Source organism: Coffea eugenioides, chromosome 8 (genome assembly GCF_003713205.1).
Source record: "Coffea eugenioides isolate CCC68of chromosome 8, Ceug_1.0, whole genome shotgun sequence".
Classification (NCBI taxonomy): Eukaryota; Viridiplantae; Streptophyta; class Magnoliopsida; order Gentianales; family Rubiaceae; genus Coffea; species Coffea eugenioides.
Window position 1 is genome coordinate 43725252 of NC_040042.1, and position 20779 is coordinate 43746030.

Below are 20779 nucleotides of genomic sequence, written 5' to 3' on the forward strand. Positions count from 1 at the left end.
GTTTAATTACTATTTGGGGTTTTGATAATCTACAACGAGTAGGGAGGGAAGGAGTGGACTAAGGAAGGTGGGAGGGAGAAGAAAATTTTTGGGATTATTTATAGAAGTAATCTTTCACCTATAATAAGAGTAGTAAGATGGAAAAAAAAAAAAAAAAAAAGACCAAGTTTCTCTTTGGTCGTAAATAAGTCGAATTTTATCTTTAGTAAAAAAAAATTTAAAAACAATATCAGAGCACTCGTCCAATCTAATTTCTTTAGACTCTCTCTTCTTGTATTCCTGCCCCTTATACAGTCTTTTTAAACTTTTTTTCTTTATAAAATATGATAGATTAGATCAATAAAAAAATATGAAAGTATAAAATTTGGTGATGGTACAAGACGGTAATTTCACTTGTGTCATGGTTCTACTCACCTCCTCAACTAAAACCAACATACACATTAATTAGTTGGGAGTTGTCACAATTATTACTTACTAGAGTTAATCTTTTATATAGTTGCCCCTCTTTAGGGTATGGCGACCACGGTTCGAGTCCTGGGGTTACCGTGTTCGAGGGTAATGGGCCTCTGCTCTCGGGCCGCAGGGAATTAGTCGGGTAAAAAGGCCGGGACACCCCTGTATCGAAAAAAAAAAAAAAAAAGAGTTAATCTTTTATATACGGATAAAATGATTAATTTGATTTTAAATTTAGATTTTAAAATTTTCATAGGTGCCATGCTCACGACAATAATGATAACCTACGTTTCATCATTATATATATAATTAACTCTTATTCGTTACTATTTCTGTAGCTTTTAATACTGCAACACCTAAGACTTTACCATTTTCCCATTTACAAACAACTAGAGGAGATACGAGTGTTCATATGCGTGAAGATATCTCCTTGGTAGGACTTGTTGCTTCTTTCTTGGAACAAGAAGGCCTTCCAAGCAAGCAGAGGGAGAGGGTTGGTTTGTTTAAGATTGGGGTCCAACTTTGGGGTAGTAATAAAAATAAAGAGGAGGGGAAGGGGATCGGGTGGAGGACGTGGGGCAGGGGGGCGTGCCGGGGGGTAGGGCGAGAGGGAGAGTTGGGTGGGTGATGGAATTTACTGCATAATCATCATCATCAGTCTGTCTGGCACTAAGATTGCGCTCCAAAACTAAAATAAAACAAAATTAATATTATTTTTACCAAAGTAGAGCGGTATTTCATTCCCTCTCTCCTATTGTACTTTTTGCCTGGCATTTCCATTTTTTAGTGGAGAATACTGAAATAAATAAATTTTAAAAAAAATATTTTTACTCCACTATTTGATTAACTTGCTCACGGGTAATATTATAATAATTTTTATGATATGATGTACAAAAAATATAAATATATAAATGGAAATTTTTAAAATATATATATATATATATGTATATATTTAAAAGATGTGTTTATCATATAATCATTCTAATTTTTGATGGGATCACTGCAAAGGCTTCCAGCTGCCTACGTGCTTGACTTGGACCTATTCAAAAGTCATTCTTTTTGGTTTTTGTGAGGAATTGACTTTATGTGAACCTTGTATACGCAACAGAAAATGTATCAATTTGGTTAAATGCATTACTCTACATATATAGATTACAAAAATAACCAATCGAATCTTTGCAAAAAAAAAAAAAAAAGTTAAGCTACGTCGTAGTAATTTACGTCAGTCAATTTGTTATGTAATCAAGAACACATGACCCATTCTGATTTGATTAGTTTGTAGATCTTGACTAGAATTCAATCTTGTCTAATCTTTGCGTAGTTCCATCTGACGATTTCCGCTTCTAGCATTTGTGGCACAATTTGGACGAAATCAGCCGTTCGAGAAGAGTCAACACAATCCCCAATTTATTTTCAACTCTTGATTACATCAATAATGATACGCTATACTTTTTTCCAACTATCCCAATAATGTGAAATAATTGAGTCTGACGTAAGGTTGCACTTGAATCCAAGAATTTGGCGAAAGATTTAAAATCCTTTCAAATCCTTCTAATATATTGTTTAGATTATTCAAAGGGTATTTGAATTTATATATCACAAATTATTGTAATATTTAAAATATATTTTTGATAATTGGTGAATTATAAATCCAAATAACTTTTAAACAATCCAAATAAATAAAGTGCTTTAGGTGGATTTTAAATCATTCATCAAATTCTTCACTTCAAAGGAAGCACAATAGAATTTACTAGCCAACCCAATAATTCATGGAAGACCTCGTTCGTAAAGCTGTAAACGAATCGAATCGATCTTTTCATAGCTTGAGTTCGATTTGATTTAATACTCAATAGATTCGAGCTCAATTTAATTTATTTAACTCTTCAATTTTAACATTAAATTACTACTAATACATGTATAGTATCACAAAAGTGTTACTTACATCACAAAAGTGTAACAATAATTATTTCAAATAATACTCCTTTCAAACACACACTATTATCAAGCCTGATGCATGACAATTAATCTCATTTTAATTTGAAATTCAAAGTCTTGCAAAGTATGCAGATAGTGTATTGTCACTGCATATAAAATTAATGCAAACTTTTTTCTTTTTTTTGGGTACGTGTTGACCGAACTTGAAATGAATGAGGTAGCATTACTTCATAGTAAACATTTAGTCATAGGAAGTGCACAGCGGTATTAGAAATAAATTTAAACTCCATTTTTCGTAGCTAAGAAATAAAACATGCATGGTCGTCCTAAAACTAGCTGCTTCTGGAGTATACTTGTTTGGCCGTTGAAGTTACCGACAACGGCAAGCAGGAAAACGACCAACCTGCTACTATTTCTCCTTTGGTTTGGATCCAACCAACTCTTCTGATCAATGTTCAGAAAAAAACAAAGAATATATATATACATATAATGCATGATTTAGCTCTTAAACGAAATTGAAAAAGTAAGAGGGAAAAATTGAAGAGTATATATACATAAAAAAAAAACTATTTTGTGAGTTCTTGATTAATCATGAAGAATACATAAGATATGTACCAAAACGCTATTAAAGCTTCATTCGACAATCAAAACAGCGCAACGGACCTCGTAGTAGACGAAAATGCAGGTTCCAATTCTCTTAACGAAAAACAACAGAGAGAATTTACTTGGACCATTGAACTTCACGCTTCTTATGCTTCGTAAGTATTGTTGTTAAATTTTGAAGCAAAAAATAATATGATCTTCTTGTTGTACGCTTGTGAACAAATTGTAAGCATTAAATCAAACGAACAAAGTGTAAGAATGATCATGCAAAATGCAAGATATATAAACCGATGAACAAAGCGAAATAACTATGCAGTTCGATAGCAAATTATTTACATAAATTTATCTACTTGTATCATAAATATAATTTTTAATTATCTTTTTTATGTCACAAATAACACATCAAAAAAGTATTATAATATTTTTTTCTCAAAAATTATATCAAATGATCTCCTATCTAAACATACTATTTTTATTAGAATGGATCATTTTGGAAAAATAGAATCGGATATGTCTCATCCTCCTGTATCCCATCCAAGAACCAAACTATAGTGTATAAGAATTCGGACTACGATATGATACAGGACAGTGCCAGGTAAATTGGCCATGAACGTAATGTTGAAATTACATAATGATATCTTTACTGGGGAAAAATGTACAGGCTTTAAAATCCTTGGGGAATGAGCCCGCGTCCGTAGTTATTTGTGGAAGCTATTGTGAAGTTTCCCCTTCGCCAACGAATTGAGCTGCATAAATTGTTTTTCCTCTTCAATATGAACCCTTATCTTCTATAATGGCTGAGCACGTTAAAGTTTCTGTAGATATATTAGAACCCTTATCTTCTCTAAACGTATTGAGGTCCGCACTGATTCAAAACTTGCTGCAGATATCTTAAATAGCAAAATTGACTGTTTTTGGAGGGATCTAGTTGTATATTCTGATATAAAGGATTTAATCTCATGCTTCAAGGAGCTGAGTATATATTGTGTATATCGCTAATGTAATCAAGTTGCGGACTTTATGGCTGGTTATCTCAATAGGGTGAATAAAGTTATTTTTTAGTCAAATTTCTCTCCTGATCATCTTAGAATTGTAGAGGAAGATAAGAGGGGAAAGTTGACGGTTAGAGTATAAATTCTTATTTTGTTATATAAAGCTTGCCAATTCTCCCAAAAAGTTAAAGTTTCTGTAATGGCTAACTCACCTAAATGAGTTGATTATCTAAGTGATTTTATTCACATCTTGTTATAAATTTGAAGAAAGAGTGAGGCCCAAAATTTGTTGGAGATTTTCATAGAAGAGGTTAAAGATAGAGCATTTACCAATCAACATGATATAAACTCATATGGTTCATATGAGGCACCATTTCAGAGGAAACATCGCTAGTTTTTTTTTTTTTTACTGTCATAAGCGTACATGATAAAATACAAATGAGCTTGGGGGTGCTTGGTTCATGCTTTGGAATTGGTATTGGAGATGGAATCATATACAAAAAATTAATATGGGTTTGAACCCTTGGTATCATTCTACAGACTGGTGCTTGGTATAAATATAGTTGGAATGGTATCAAAATTAATTTTTTATTTTTTAATTATTGTTCTCTTTCCTGGATTGATAATCACACCCACCATTAGACCAACACCGAATCACTACCAATCCAAATCTATTTTTGTTTTTTGTTTAACAATTACCAACAAAAACTCATGACTAATCAATAAAAGATCTAGATGTTTGTCATTTTTTTCCTTTTCTCAATAAGTTGCAACTGGAACTTTCAAATTTTCGCAAAAATTTTGCAATGCTGAAACCTATGAGAAACACCATACAATGCAATCCAGTTAGAGCCCTTCACAAAGAGAAGAGAAGAGATCGATTGTGATCAGGAGGACAATTTGATGGCAAGGGAGGAGAGGAAAGGTCAACTGGGGGTGAGGGGAGAGTGACTGGCAGTGGGAGAAGAAGAGTGATTTGTCAGATGCCATGGAAAAGGAAGAAAATTGGAAACAAAGGAGGAGAGGGTGTTGTTAGATGCCGATAAAGAGGGAAAAGTGGTCAGAGATAAGGAAAGAGAAAGGAGTTGTCAGATGCCATGGGGGAGAGAGAAGTGTTGAAGACGGGAGGAAGGGGAGGCTCGATGGTGGGAGCCTGGGAGAGGGAGAAATGAAGTATTTTAACAAAATATTTTATCTTTTATTTATTCACTGTTGGAAATGAGTTGAGGATTTTGAGTGATTCCTCCCAATTTAGTCAGGAATCATGAATTGGACATGATTCCAATATTTCAATTGCCATTACAGTGTACCAAGCACTAAATATTTGAATTATTGTTATTCCACGTGCCAAACCCCTCAAACCAAGCGGCCCCTTAGTATTCCGAGTTTTGGTATTACCATTCATCATTGAATTGTGTGTCTATATATACTCCCTGCCTTTTTTTATAACTGACGTTTAAGATTTTGCACACCAATTAAGAAAAGTTTTTCATTGCTTAAATCTGTACACTACTTTCCTTTTGTACCCTCATTAATTGTCCAATTCACCCATGTTTTCTCTCACTAGAGTACTAAATGGTGCTGTTTTACTAGGCCAAAAGCAATGCAAACTAACTCCCACCAAACTAACTCCTGTATTGGAAAAGAGAGATAAAAGGGTAAAATTGTGAAAAAATAATTAATACTGTATGGGGATAATAAAACGACAGATAAAAGTACATTAGAGCAAATTTCTTAAACGTCAGTTATAAAAAAAGGGAGGGAGTATATATATGGGGACTAACATCTTATTGTGTGTTTTTGAAGCATTAAATAGACAAATTCAGATCTTAATTAAGGTAAGGCATATAGTGTAGACTCCAGGTCAAGGGTTCAAACTTTTACACCTATGGTAAAATATAAAAAACTTGTAATAATGCACCCCTTTGGTTTAGAGGTAGGATCTTCTCCCACTAGTCTTATTGTACTCGTTGAGCCCTTTACTAGTGTGTATATATATATATATATATATAAAAGAGTAAATCCATATCGGACCCAATTCTGGTGTCAGCAAGTGCAATAAATTTGGACTAACGTGCATACCCTCCTTCCATACATATCACATGCATAACAAAACCTTGAGACTCTCAATAAATGATAGACCAAATATCCTTAAACCCACAATAGTGACATGTAACTACAAGGAAAAACAAACATACAACTTGTGTTTGTGCGTGTACATTTTCGACTCCTACGTTGTGCATTTCTTTTCGTACATGTTATGTTAGTGCTGGTCTGGAACTGTGAAGTCAGAACATTATGTTGCTGCATTAACCTTGGGTAAATTTGAAGCTCCAATTAGCTGTATCTGCCCTGGCTTTTGTGAAGAAACATTTATGCCGTGCGCCGAGAGGAGGCGATGGTTAGAAGGTTCAAGACAACCAGACAAGGAACCATTTGGAACCAAGGAAGGAGTGAGGACCACCAACCATAATTCAGAAAATGCATGCTAGAACAACTTAGCCATGGACGGTTGCCATATAAATGCAGGCGTGACCCGTGGAGTGTTTGACCGAGAACTGGGATTCTTGCTACCATGAGGAACCGTGTATCGGCATTCTGCTGGAGTCTGGACCACCAGCCTTTTGATTTTTCTAATTCACGAGCACGATGATGAATAAAAAGAAAATGCTGCCACAGATTGCTAAGTCGAAATTGAGACCTCTAAATTCAGCTTTCTTTTTAGATGAAGGGTTTTTTTTTATTCTTAAAAGAAGGAAAAAAAAAATGCAAGGTTGTCTTTGGAACTTTGGGACTTCAATTAATTAATGAGCCATTTACGTTGGCGAATGCTTCTCAGAAATTGTGGTACAACCGGGAAATAAAAGTAGACAACTAATTTGCTGTTGCGGGTTATAAGTTGCTTTCTGGTGATGCCATTTTGGTTGATGTTGAGGAACACGCTGCCAGATTTCCATGACACTTGAGTTTAAAGCGCATTTCTGTGGTATGGATCAATTTTGGTAGGTTCAACAAAAAAAAAAAAAAGATTGATCACCTTGTTTATTAGTTTGCTTAGGCTACATATGTTCTGTTTTGAATACATGCTTAAGAAACTACCTACAACTTATTTTGATACCTTCTCTCTAAGGGTGTGTTTGATAAAAATTGAAGTTTGAAAACTGAAATTCGAAATCTAAATTCGTTAAATTACCAAATTGTTAAGTACTAAATTTAATACATTTAAATGTGTATCACATTAAATTATAAGTGAATAACTTATCACTTATTTTTTGGAGTAAATTTTGTTTAGAAAATTCAGTGTCATTTAATTAATTCAAATATTCTATTTTTTTTGTTATCAAACGCATATTAACATATTAAAATCTAAATTTATTAAATTTAAGTACTAAATTATGTTATCAAACGGATATAAGCTATGACTTACATGTGTGAAAGGATTTTCAATTTTGCATTTTCTTTGTCCTTTGGATTTTCTACCGCATTGATATCTAGTCTAGAAGTACAATTGTGATCACTAGTAACGATAAATTGAGTAGCCAATTTTTGTTTTTAATTCGCAAAGGATAGTAGCAACCTCAAACTCTATATTTAATCATCGACTTCTAAAAGATGTTTAGAAGTCGACGATGACTTGAGAATGTAACGTTCCACTCTAAAGTTCCTATATATATATATATATATATGAAGAAAATGCAACAACTCAATGAGGAAAAATAGAGACTGTTTCGACAAATGGAAATGTAGATAAAGATCCCGTTTTAAGTTCACACTTCACGATTCTGTATATGTGACTGCATCTGTCTAAGTTTATTATGTAGGTTTCTGCGACTGAGTGAGTGACAGAATGTTTTATATATGTTTGTAGTACATACCCTTCATTTTGTCCACTCAGGAAAGAAAGGAAAGCAAATAACTTTTTGAAGACTTATACGAACATGTTTCACCTTCTTTCGCTGTCTACAGAAATGATATGGAATAGTACCCAATTACCGAAAGTATAAGTTATTTAAAAGAAAACCAAAAGAATCTTTACGCCTTTTTTTTTTTTTTTGAAATCTATGTTTATATTTTGCAGAAAGTAAGAAATATTTTCGTTACAAACGCTTGCTAACAAGATAAAACTCAAGCCCTATATTCTTTTCTTTGGGATAATGTATTATGAAGGGGCGGACAACGTAGTATGAAGGACCTAAAGATCCAAAAAAACAAAGCATAACAGTCTCGCATACAATTTGTAACACTTCACAAGGTTTTATAAGATTTTCTAGGAGGCAAATTGATGAATTAACCATGAAATACAATTTAAATGGCTGAAACAATTCGGAGGGCTTCTTTTTCTGTCCTTTTTATGGGGGGGGGGGGGGGGGGGGGACAAAAGGGCATGCCTGCTGTTGGAAGGAGAGACAGAATTAGCTACAAGAGAGATACCAATTCATCTTTCAATGTGGTAACTATATACTAGCTGGCTGAGGAATGCAGAATATAATATAAATCAGATTTTCAAATGTCAAGATATCTAATAAGTTTTGTACAAGATTTTGTTGTCTATTGGTGGCTGCAACCATCACTCTTGAATTGTGATGGGCAAATTGTTTGCACAGTGCCAAAGTACCACCTCCATCGTGTCTTCACAGTGAGTTTGGAGAATTTTGCATTCGTTGGCCCTCCCTTTGTCCCCAAAAGTGAACGAGATTTGTCTTTAAGAATCTCTAATGCATGAAGTTTCGAAAATTGTCAAGCTAAGCTACGGCTTTTTACACTTTAGTCTTCTTTTTTATCAAAGAGAGATAGGATAAGATAAGTAACAAGTTGAAGCACATGTTTTCCCTTCCCAGGTCCGTTGTGATTGAGATATTTTCGTGTTCTCGGTACTTTTCGCTAGTGAAATTGGCTTTCAAACTCCAAATATCACTTCAAAATCTGCTCCAAATTGGCTCCAGCCAAGGAAATCAAATCATTAAGTAGAGTCACTTCCTCCAATAATGGTGCCTACTGCCTAAACTTTGCGAGACCAAATGACCAATTTCACTGTGTTATCTCCAGCCCGTGTGTCCTTATAATTGCGGGTTACTTAAAACCCTACTAATTTTGGGTCCAGCCAAGCTTAACTTAGTCCCAATCACAAGTCTCTTCCGAGACATCAACTTAAAAGCCAAAACCCACGTCTAAATGTCACATAAGGAACACAAAATCCTGGAGTTCGCAACCGCATATATGAATCGAACAAAAGCAAATCTTTTCGTATCACTTAATTTCTTTACACAAATTAAACCCTATTATTGTTTATTCGTCTCTTTCATTCTTTTCAGTCCAATCGTTCGGATCTGGACTAGTAGAATAGTAGTTCTTTACGCGTACGAGAACAAGGATAATGTATAATAATAGTAGTAATTAACAGGCCATGCATATTTTTTTGAAGTAAAAGTGAAGCTTATATATATATATATATATATATGTGTGTGTTTGGATTGAGAAGATTTGAAAAAAAATAATTTGCTTCACAAATTTCAATTATCTTTTTATTTCACAGACATCACATCATAAAAGTACTACAATAATTATCTCAAATAAATCATCCAAATAAACTTCTATCCAAACAAACTATTGTCAAAGTTCAACTTCTATAGTGAAGCTTATACATGCTTGATGGCCTTTTGAGGGTGCCGTCGCAGTGGTGGGGATCCATATAGTACGCCTTAATACAAGCCCTCGTGATTTGATGTCACCACATCTCTCTCTCTCTCTCTTTCTACACACTCATTATTTCAATGGCAATCAATAATATACTAGTGTTTGTGTATCCCTTACTGAGAATTAATACGAGATCCACAAATATCCATGAGTATCTCTGATAAAAGATTAAATAAACTTCTGGCATTGTTGGAGATGAGAGACAAGATAAACCCCTAAAGTGTGACAGAAACGTGATTGGCCGGCCATGAAAATGATCTAATGTGAGGCCCAGTTTATATATATATATAAAGCCTGGGAGGGTCATATGATGTAAAAATTTTTATCATCTTTTAAAGGGAAATTTGCCAAATTGGTTCCTAACATTTTTCAAAAAAAAGTTTTTAGTCCCTAACATTTAAAATCAGCTATAATTGTCCTTAACATTTAAATTATGATCCATTCTGGTTCTAATGTTGGTATTTGCTCATTTTTCCGACCAAAAATAGCACGCCTCTCTCACGTCGGCATTTTTTCAAGGGCAAAACTAGAAACACACTTCATTTCCAGTTGAAAGTAAAAGTACACAGGACCACCACCCCCTTTTCACCTATCTTTGTCCTAATTACAGTCTCAAGAAATCCTAGATCCTTGCATCCCCTAATTAATAAGCATAACATGAGGAATTATGCTGACGATGATAACAACGAGAAAGTTGTAGGCATATGATTGAGGAACGATTGAAGAAAATCTTCAAAAAGATGCAGAAGGAATCGAGAAAATGGAACTTCACTAGTGATCCCAAGAGTTGTTCAAAAACCAAGGATATAGTCTCAAGTGATCACCTAGTTTTTGAACAACTCTTGGGATCACTTGTGAAGTTCCATTTTCCCGATTCCTTCTGCATCTTTTTGAAGATTTTCTTCACGATTTTCTGGCCAAACCTTCGATCATTCCTCAATCACATGCCTACAGCTTTCTCGTTGTCATCATCGCCACCATAATTGCTCAGGTTATGCTTGTTAATTAGGGGATGCAAGGAACTAGGGTTTCTTGAGACTGTAATTAGGACACAGATAGGTGAAAAGGGGGTGGTGGTCTTGTGTACTTTTACTTTCAACCGAAAATGAAGTGTGTTTCCGATTTTGCCCTTGAAAATATGTCCACGTCAGAGAGGCGTGCTATTTTTGGTCGGAGAAATGAGCAAATACGAGCATTAGGACCAACATGGATCATAATTTAAATGTTAAGGACAATTATAGCTGATTTTAAATGTTATGGACTAAAAACGTTTTTTTGAAAAATGTTAGGGACCAATTTGGCAAATTTTCCTCTTTTAAATTACTAAATACATTATTCTGTTCATATTTTTTGTTATTGTAGAATAAAAGATTGACCTGCTTAAAGTTTTAGCTTTCTACTTTTTCTGTTGCTATACAAATCTTTGAGCTCCAGTAATTATTTGAGACACACACGTAGAGTGTCCATTAAGCGATAGTAGTGTAATAATTGGTTTGCAGTTTAATGTCTTAAATCAGGGAGTTTAAATAGGAAAAGTGCATATAACACTAGTGTTTTCCTTTGTTCAAGAAATTTTGAGTTTGTCTATGTGGGGCAAAAAGAAAAAGAAAAAGAAAAAGATACTCATCAAAATGTCGTTAGAATAAAAAAGAAAGTGAACAGAATATAGGCATTCATGGTTTTAGTTCCATATTATAACTTTTTTGTGACCTATAATACATGTAATTCATGCATGGCGGCATGTCAATGGCTTCATTATTTGTAGTTGGAAGAGGTAACAACATGAGACAGAATAATTTAGGAGGGCAAAATGTGTTTTACAAATGCATTTATAATCACAACAACGAAGAGATCGTTCATGAAAAGGGAATCAATAAAGACCCTAATGTCCCGTGATAGGAAGTAAGTAGACTGGCAGGAAGACAATGAAGCAAATGGCCTTGTCTCCCATAATATTACACCCCTTGTTTCTCTTTTGATCGTTTGCATTTCGCACTTCTTTTGGAAGGGCAGTTCTTCATACCAAATATACATTTCATATAGTATAATTTGGCAAAGCGATCGGCAGGAGGTTTTGGGGTGGACAGCTGCATAATGCAATATTTTAAAGGACAAATCCAAAAAGAAGCAGAACGAGCAAGAAATTGAGGACAGGCATTGTAGAACGGTTAGGGAACACGAGTACAAAACTTTATGGTCTAATTATTTAAAAAGAAAAAGTTTTTTTTTTCTCTTTTCTTTGGGTAGAGAAGCTACTCATAGAATAGCTAGCATGCATTTTGATAGGATGAGTTGTATTATACAACTCGACATTCTAGGTTTCATTTCAGCCAGTTTTTTGCCAGATGGTTTTTGTGAAAAGGTATACTTAATCAGCTGGGAGAAGATTTTGGTGCAATAAACATCTCATATGTATTGGAGTAATTTTGAAGACAGATCCCGGTGGATGCAATTAATGAGTAGTACGCAAAGCTTGTGAAGAAGGGAAAAAAAAAAAAAAAAAGTCTTTGAGCAGGATTTATTACTCAATCTAATGAGATAACTGATCACACAATCATAGAGCTGCTGCATTGTACAATTATTGAGAAATGATATTCCACCTCTCCTCGTTGAGAGGAAGAGTACTTTTATTTTTCATGCCTTCTAGCAGATGCCCTGGCCATATTCTCTTCCCAACCCGTGTGAGCTAAATTCCTTAAATTTTGTTGAAGTTAACATCCTCACTTGCATAACTGACCAGAAAGCTCCTAAGCAATAACAAATCAGATACTAGTATTGATTTTGATGGACTTTGTTAGTTCATACAGTTCTAAAGTAAACATCGTTTTTCACCTCCCCAATTCTATATATATGTAAACATCATTTTTCACAAATTGGTGATCCATCCATGCAATTAGGTTGTGACATGTGGAATATGTACTAGTACATACGGACAATTAAGCTGATTGACATTGCACTCCAAAAAAAAAAAAAAGGGAAACCATTCAATCACCGATTTTCTATTAACCATACCCAAAGAAGGGCAGACAGCAGGGAAGTCTACTCCTATTATTGGTGGTTCTTTCTATTAACGAAAGATCAAGATCACCAATTTTCAGAACTTGTGTTCCAAGTAATTTTGAACATTTATTGTACTAGAAACTAATAAATTAATTTGCTCATGTGAAACTCAAATTCGTGCATTGATGATAGTCAGTCAAGTATTGCTCGACTTGCGCCTAGGGAAGAACTAGAACTTTCAATTTTTCATATACACAACTGACTGAAATTTTTTAATCTTTAATTGAGTCAATTAGCATGAGGAAGCAATGACTTAAGCAATGACTTAGGTTGGGAAAGAGTAAGGGTCGAAGAATATTACAACTGGCTATGAAAATTCATGTTTCAAGAATGCTTGACATTGAAGCTACTTTCCATAAAAAAAGTCTTTTGAGGAACGATTCCAGAGGGGCATGAATGAATGACCATTCACCAAATCCCAGTTGAGAAACAACCCTATGGAAGACCAACAACAACAGGCCCCCCTCCCCAACTGCTTTTAATGTCTTTTGTAATTTATCAAACATTTTTCAATGCTTTTCTATCATTTCAAGTACGTGTCCCTCCAGCAAGACATGTGCTTGCCCATGCATGCGTTTGGATGCTCTTTCTTTGAATCAAAGCCTTTGAAGGAAATTTCAAGCATTGCTGTTCCCAGACACCATAATTCCATCTTTCACATTCACACATGATTCACACTCCTTGAAGCTGATCTAATATTTCTTGTCCCTTTTTCTTGTTTTCTATTTCATTTTTTGGACACGTACGTACCATCCTAACATAATGCGTTAATTTTTGGAAGAATCCCGGCTAGGCATGAATACTATCTAAAGGGACATTGAGGGCTTGTTGGTATACCGACTTAAATAATTATTGAAGTAGTGATGATTACTTTGCTTGATCCATCACTTTCTGATGGAGATTTGGAGGGCTAATGAAAATGACTAACTGAACAAGAACATAAAAAGATGTCATCTTGTTCTCGAATCACTTTTCACCCCTGCAACTTGGCTCCAGTTACTGCAGCAAAACCATGATTGTGCTTCACTTGGTTCCAGTTACGCCACTTTATTAGTACTATAAACATTTTTACCTTCCCAATTCAACCCCACTAACTCTTGCCAGCCAAAATGCCAAAAATAAAGAAAAAGCACGTTTGTGGCTAGCATGTTTTGCTTCTACCACGATGTAAGAAAGCATGGGATTATGGTAAATTGTGGTGCTTACAACATTTAACCAGATTGAAGCTTCGAATGTCTTCGTAAAAGGTCGGAGAAAGTTTTTCAATCCACTTAATTATTGCCCTACACATGCAGGGCTACACAGATATGACGTCCTTTCCAGGTACTTTGTCTCCTTTGTCTAATCAAGACTTGGTTCTTGATCTTTATGCTTCAGTTTGTGCGGTTCACTTTTCACCCTTCTCCCAATCCCACCCGACATCTACAAAACAGAAGGGTGGAAAGGTGCTAGAAGTTAAAGATATCAAGCCATCTTCCCTCCCATCTCTGTGGATGTGGCAACTATTTTTCAGTAACTATTTTAAAACACTTCATCATCGGATTAAAAAGGTTTGATCTTGTTTGCGAACTTCTGAATTGGTAATTTAATTCTTATGGCATCTAATTGGATTTTAAACAGCTTTTTATTGGTTTTGCCACAAGATTAAACAGTTAATCTTCCTGAACCGTGTGAAAATTATTTGTGTTAATCTTTTCTCTAAATTCACGCGTTAAAATATAACCTGCGTAGAACTCACATGTAATTGGAAACCTCTGAATACTTAGCATTTAGAAGCAAATTTGATGGTTAAGTCGCCACAAAATAGAGATTTAGGATTCAACTGTCATTAACTCCACGTTTAATTTGTTTAGCTTTATGTTAGTGTTTATCTCGTCATTTGAGGTTAATTAATTGTAATGCTAGCTGCTGAACTATTACGGCGATTATAATTTGTATTGAGCGTACCGATATAGTTTGTTGTAATCTTATATACCCAAAAAAAAGAGGCTAATTTGGTGGTTAATAAATGACTACCAACTTTTAAGTTTAGAGCCCAAAATACACTCTTACCAAAAGCTCAAAAAATTAAGGGAACCTCTACAACCGTCATAAAAAAATATTCTATTAGGCACCATATCCAGTCGACGAAATATAAAGGAAAAGGAAAAGAGAGCAGAGAAAATTGGTTTTCTTCCACCTTCTTTGGATTAGATTATGAAGGCAAAAAGCAAGGAAACATCAATACGTTGTTTGGGGAGGGGACGGAAAAGGAAGGAAAGAACAAGGCTTTACTCCCATTGTTCCTTGTTCAATGCAGCCGGCTAAACATATTTGGGAAACTTCGTTAGTGCTAATTAAAGAAAGAAATCGGTTAGACTAATTCTTTAGCTCACATGCATGCAGGGCAGAGCCCGCCTCACTCTAGAAAACCTAATCTTGCTGCTAGAGTACTACGACCAAATTATCAAGATTCCGTAAATTAAGCCCGTATAAGTTTCAGTCTTCAATCTAGCCTAGGTTTAACAAAGGCACGAATTATCTGCCCTTAATATACATGCCCTTAAGCAAAAATTAATGTGGGGTCATAGAATTTTAAGCAACTTTACACATTTATTGTAAATCCTAATCCAATGTAAAAGCATAAGTAAAGCAGGGATTATGAGTAATAGAATCGAGTACAATTTTAGTACTCCTTTAGCTGAAATCCTTCAACATTGAGAAAGCACACAACCAATTAAAGAAAACATCTGTAGTTAGAAAGAAACCCAAGAAAAAAAAAATCATAAAGGGGAATTACACCCAGAAAGAGGAAGGAAGAATGATGAACAAAAGCAGACCCAGAACAAAAGAGAAAAGGACCTGGGCCAAGCTTTTTGTGCATCATAATTGGTGGGGTAAAGTGGGCAGACGGTGTAGTGGTACTCTGACTTCGTTTTTGCAGGTTCGTCCAATGTGAATCCCTTTCAATGATGTCAGTCTAGCTTTCTCTACTGGATCTTTTTACTGCCTACATGTTAATTACTTTACTAGAGCCTGTGCAGCAGTGACGACGAACTCCAAGTCTTTCAAGTATTAGTAATGGAGAGAGCGGGGCAAAGGGCAACCACTGGTAGTGATGAGTGATGATAATCCTGGTGTTGCCCAGGTGGTCCTGCTTTCCAAATCAATCACTCCATCGATGATCGATCCCTTGTTATTGACAGTGGCTCAAAATATCCAAATGTGGAGCTAATAGCTTCACGTGTTTGCAGCACAATCAGGGCTTGCAATCAATATTGGATTCAGATGGATCAGCACAATTTTTTCTCAGATTTCTCTGACTAAATGTTATCCGAAGTACGGTGATGACATAGTAAGCCATAAATTTTGACCAGGACCAAAAATTCAGCAGCTCAGTCTTTGAGGCTTGTCTGAGCCAGAACACCAGCAATGCAGTAACAAGTCTATTTCTAGCTTGGCTGTTAGGCACTAATAATGCTAATGCCAGCCATTTTTTTCATTTTCTCTAAAGAGAATGCTAATGGTGGTTTATCTCCAATTTTTTTCTTTTTTGTTTTTGCCAATGGTTTCTGGAAATTAAAGAATCACGTTCCATAAAAGAGTTTGTTTAGAAAGCTAGCCATTTTGCCAGACCCTCAGAAAGTTAAAACAAGGTTTGGCTCCCATTTCTTCAAAATACCAAACCAGCTGTATTTTTATGGTCAGTTTACGAATTTATATGGACTTTCAGGTGCCTGTAGCATTCCCATTGGGCAGGCCATGACAAAGTTCCGCAGAAGAATCATTCAGAGATTGTCTGGAACTTGACCTACTACACAGGGAAGAATGAAAAATCATAAAATCACCCAAGTTACGAACAATAACAGGCAATGCCTTTATAGGACCGAACGTGTGATTCAAAATCTCAAAGTTAGGTTTCAGAGGCAAAAAATGGTAAATAGGACAATATCCTAAGAAAACTAGGAAGAAATCCGACCTCCTCCTGCAAGATTCTGCGTAGGACATCACACATGCATTCGTGATCTGATTGAACATAGTTGCTGCTTTTGCAAACGTTTATTCAAAACTAAAACAGTGCAAATAATTGACAGATAGTAGCAATGCAATTTTTATCTACAGCAAAAGTGCATAGATCTGGACCAACCACAAGGATGTCAGCACAACAGATTGAAGAAAGACCACACCGCTTCAAGTGTTATTGTCCTCATGGTTGACCCATAAAACAGTGGTTCTAGCTCATCAAGAAACTTATCACCGACTGAAGTTAGGGACAGGGCCACCAAGGCATCCGCCTAATAACGCGACAGCAAAGCAAGTGTACAGTAAAACACATTAGAAATCTCAAGGCATGCATCTTTCTTTTTTTGGTACTCAACAGTAGAACTAGACCGAAAAAACATAGTAACATCTTAAAGGCATAGGTCCTGCAAATCAACACTAAGTTTCAGTTTCCTTTGATCCAACAAGTGATATATGCATATCAAGACCCTTTTAGTCCCCTCCTCCAAGCAGAGGGTAAATGCCGACTTCTCATCTCGAAAGATTAAAGGAAAAGGAAAAGAACATCTTTTCGGTCAAGCAGTGCGGTCTTCCTTTCGAGTATCAAATTTCAAAGCAAACCTATCAAAAGATGGTCATGATAATTGAATCAATCACGGTTTCTGTGACTGTGTTACAAGTAAATTAGAAAGAATCTAACCGAGGACAATCAAACAGAGTTGTGAATAATTAAATGTAAAAGGAATGGTTTTTTTTTTTTAAAATAGAAGATTTTGGATCAGGACTTTCTTTTACAGTGTCTGCCATCAATGTCTTTTAAATAGAAGATTTTTACAATGTCTGCCATCAAATCACTCAATCCAACCCTAAAGATAAACAAAACTTCTAGAAGGACTTGTTAACGGGTAAAGATTATGGATCAATCAAAGGGCTGTTCGATTCAAAGTCTGTACGTGACACAGCAGATCTTGGGCGTTGCTTATCTTTTTGCTCACTGTCAAGCAAGGTGGCTGGACCAAAAGTTATCCACAAGCTGGTGCCTCGAACCCAAGACAATATGACTAAACCGTCAATCAGAATAATTTAATGGGTAACAGGTATGGCCCAAGTTTGGATGCTCTAAGTGTTGTTTTGGTAACAGGATCAGAAACTGCAGATCAAGAAACTGTATCAAAAAATGTCATACCTATTAGGTAATTCCAACTGAAACCAAAATCATTCCAGATTCGAAAATAAGTTATCTTCTATGTGTTTGTTTGGATACGAATTTATTTGAAGTATTATTATTTGGAATAATTATTATGACACTTTTTAGATATGATATATATAAGATAAAAAGATAATTATAAAGATAAAAAAATCGGTTGAAAATTGTATCTGTAATACAAATAAATAATTTTTATGCAAATATTACCTATCCAAGAAGACACACGGAAAAAGAACTTTCTTGGATTAAACTGTAGAAGCGCAGATAACTTCTTGAATGATACTTACTAAGTTTCCCCACATAAAAAGGGTAAGGAAGGAAATTCAATGGAGAAAAATCGCTTATAAAAAAGTGACTAGCTCAAGGATCCATTTTCGTTGTAAAAGAAATGAGAGAGATTGAATCTTTGCTGCTGTTTGAATGCACGCGACAACCTGAACAATCTATCGAAGCAAGCACGAAGACTAGAATCAGAGACCATGCTTTTCTGGAATCAACCAGCAAATCCACCAACCAAAGCAATCTGATCATTACTCGTAAAGATTTGGTATAAGATCTTATGGCATAATCTGTCGCTCGTCTGTCTCATTTCAACCATATTTGACTAAAAAACCGCACTTGATGAAAGCATAATACATACAAATCAGAATCATGCACGGTTTAATTTAACCTAAAACCAAATCTAAACGCCAAATGAAATACAAACAACAGAGTTCTGCTGTCAAGAAATAAATCTGCAATGCCACCTTATACTCTACATGTCAAAGTAACATAAAATGTATCAATCTTGAAGTCATATTACTCGTACATCTCTTGCAAGGACATTTCCTTGATAATGAAAAGCTAATACTTCCACTCTTCAGATTTATCACCTGATGAATATGATTTCAATTTACTTGCATATTATATAAATTCCATAAGCAAATGTTTTGCTCCCTCGTACTTTTGGGTAGTGACACATCTTACATCTACCCTTTTTAGGAGGACATTGACAGCAAAACAAGGACACAAACAGTTTCTCCATCTTCTTAAAGTAACCCAAGATGACCAATTCTCACAAGCCAAGCTAGGATCTTTATGAAACAGAACAAAATACACGACCCGGTAGAAGGCTCGAAAAATGGCCAATTTTCCACAAAACCCATAAAGCACACAACCAAAAGCCCGTGGTGCTTCAAGTTTTGAAACAGTGTAAAACAAGGACATGGAACCAACCACAGAGCCACACTTATCATTACACAATCATGTGATATACGTATGATTAATTAAATCGACATTTGTAGAATCAGCAACTTTTCAGAGTATCAAACCTCGGATGGTCAGATATAAACAGAAGGCAAATGAATTAGATGAGAGTCTCCAACTAATCTACAGATACAGGTACAAGTACAAGAAGATGTAAAAAAGCTCTTCCAGACCATCTTGCTGAGATTTTGGGAAGCAAAACACACTTATTAAACTGGGAAGCAAAGCACTATTAAACCGACTTAAATGCTAAACCTACAACACATACTAGGCATCCTTTGGGAAGCAAAGCACTCTTAAACTGATTTAAATGCTAAGCTTACAACACATTTCAGAGCTTTAAAAAACAGATGCTCTCTTGACACAATCGCTAATAGCTTCCTAAATGTAAAACAATCTTCGGTCATCCAAAACTGTACACCAAAGTTTTAACTTCAGCTGAAACTATACCAAATTGACTAAAATACTACACATTCCAAACAAAATTCCAATAGCAAATGTCAGTAGAAATCTTTATATATCCTTCATAACTACACGAGGGTTTCATTCCTTGAACTGTCATGGAACAAAACATTCAGACACTCCCTCATCATCCACATTCAATTAACTATTGCACTTATGCAAAACAACTTTTAAGAGACGCAACATTTCTTCCAAGTTCAAAACCTAGACAAAGGTAAATTTAACGGTGCAAAACTGTCATAATTACAATAGCCAGATTTAAGCAAATTTTACCAAATGGGATACAATATCAACATCAGTTGTTACTGCAATAATTACCATCCAAAAGCGGGAAAATATGAAACCAATAACTATAGAAGATCTTTCTCGTAACTATTCAATATTTATCTCAATCACATGTCCAACAAAATACCCACCAGATCACTACAGAAAAAGGTCTTACATCCATTGTTATCTAAGAAATGAGCTGAGATTCTCACTATTGAAAACCCGAAAAACAAAAAATCCTTCAAGAACTCCCAGAAACATCCCTGCGAAAACATCGAGGACAAAATGCCTTCCAAGTAGAACCCGAGAAACCGAAGTAATTACAGCCCAGGAGGCGACGATCAAAACAATGTTTTCCACCACGAATTGATTAAGTCTTGAATTAATCAAAAGATTGCGGACCCAATTGGAGTAAAAGTAAAATAAAGTGGCAATGAAGGAAACTCGAGAGCTATGGCCAGAAGGGAAAGACCAGTGGTCGACGGCGAAAGACACAAACATGTTTTTGTTGTAGACGGGTCGGGGGCGGCGGATGAGATGTTTGAGGAGGCCAATGAGGAGGAGGTCCAGAAGTGCTCCTAAAAACAGGTCGAGGAGAAAAGGGTTGGTGGTGGCGGCGGTGGTGATCGAGAGAGGGTAGAGGAGGAGGGACAGGATTAGAGGGAAGAAGAGGCGACCGTCCCCTGAGAATTCGAGGGATTTGAGGAGACTGTAAGGGAGGATGGGCTGCGTTATGGTGTAGAGGCGGAGGGAAAGGGCAGTGTCGAATTTGATGAGGTCGCGGAGGACGGAGGAGGGCGGTGGTGGAATTGTTGGGGACGTTGAGCCCATGTTTTGAGGGTTTGAACGGGTGGATTTTTGGGAGATTTTAGGAAATTGG

The 20779-nt window shown here is 35.7% G+C and overlaps 1 protein-coding gene across 1 annotated transcript; it reads right to left on the reverse strand.

Annotated features, from left to right (window-relative positions):
- Nucleotides 1-19872: 19872 nt before the first annotated feature.
- LOC113780219 (probable lipid phosphate phosphatase beta) lies at nucleotides 19873-20779 on the reverse strand. The gene has a single exon (XM_027326032.1). The coding sequence runs from the start codon at nucleotides 20728-20730 to the stop codon at nucleotides 20083-20085; it is 648 nt and encodes a 215-aa protein (XP_027181833.1). The 5' UTR covers nucleotides 20731-20779; the 3' UTR covers nucleotides 19873-20082.

Bases quoted from the DNA above. Each gene is read 5' to 3' on its own strand.
- LOC113780219 (XM_027326032.1), bottom strand. From the start codon at position 20,730: ATGGGCTCAACGTCCCCAACAATTCCACCACCGCCCTCCTCCGTCCTC.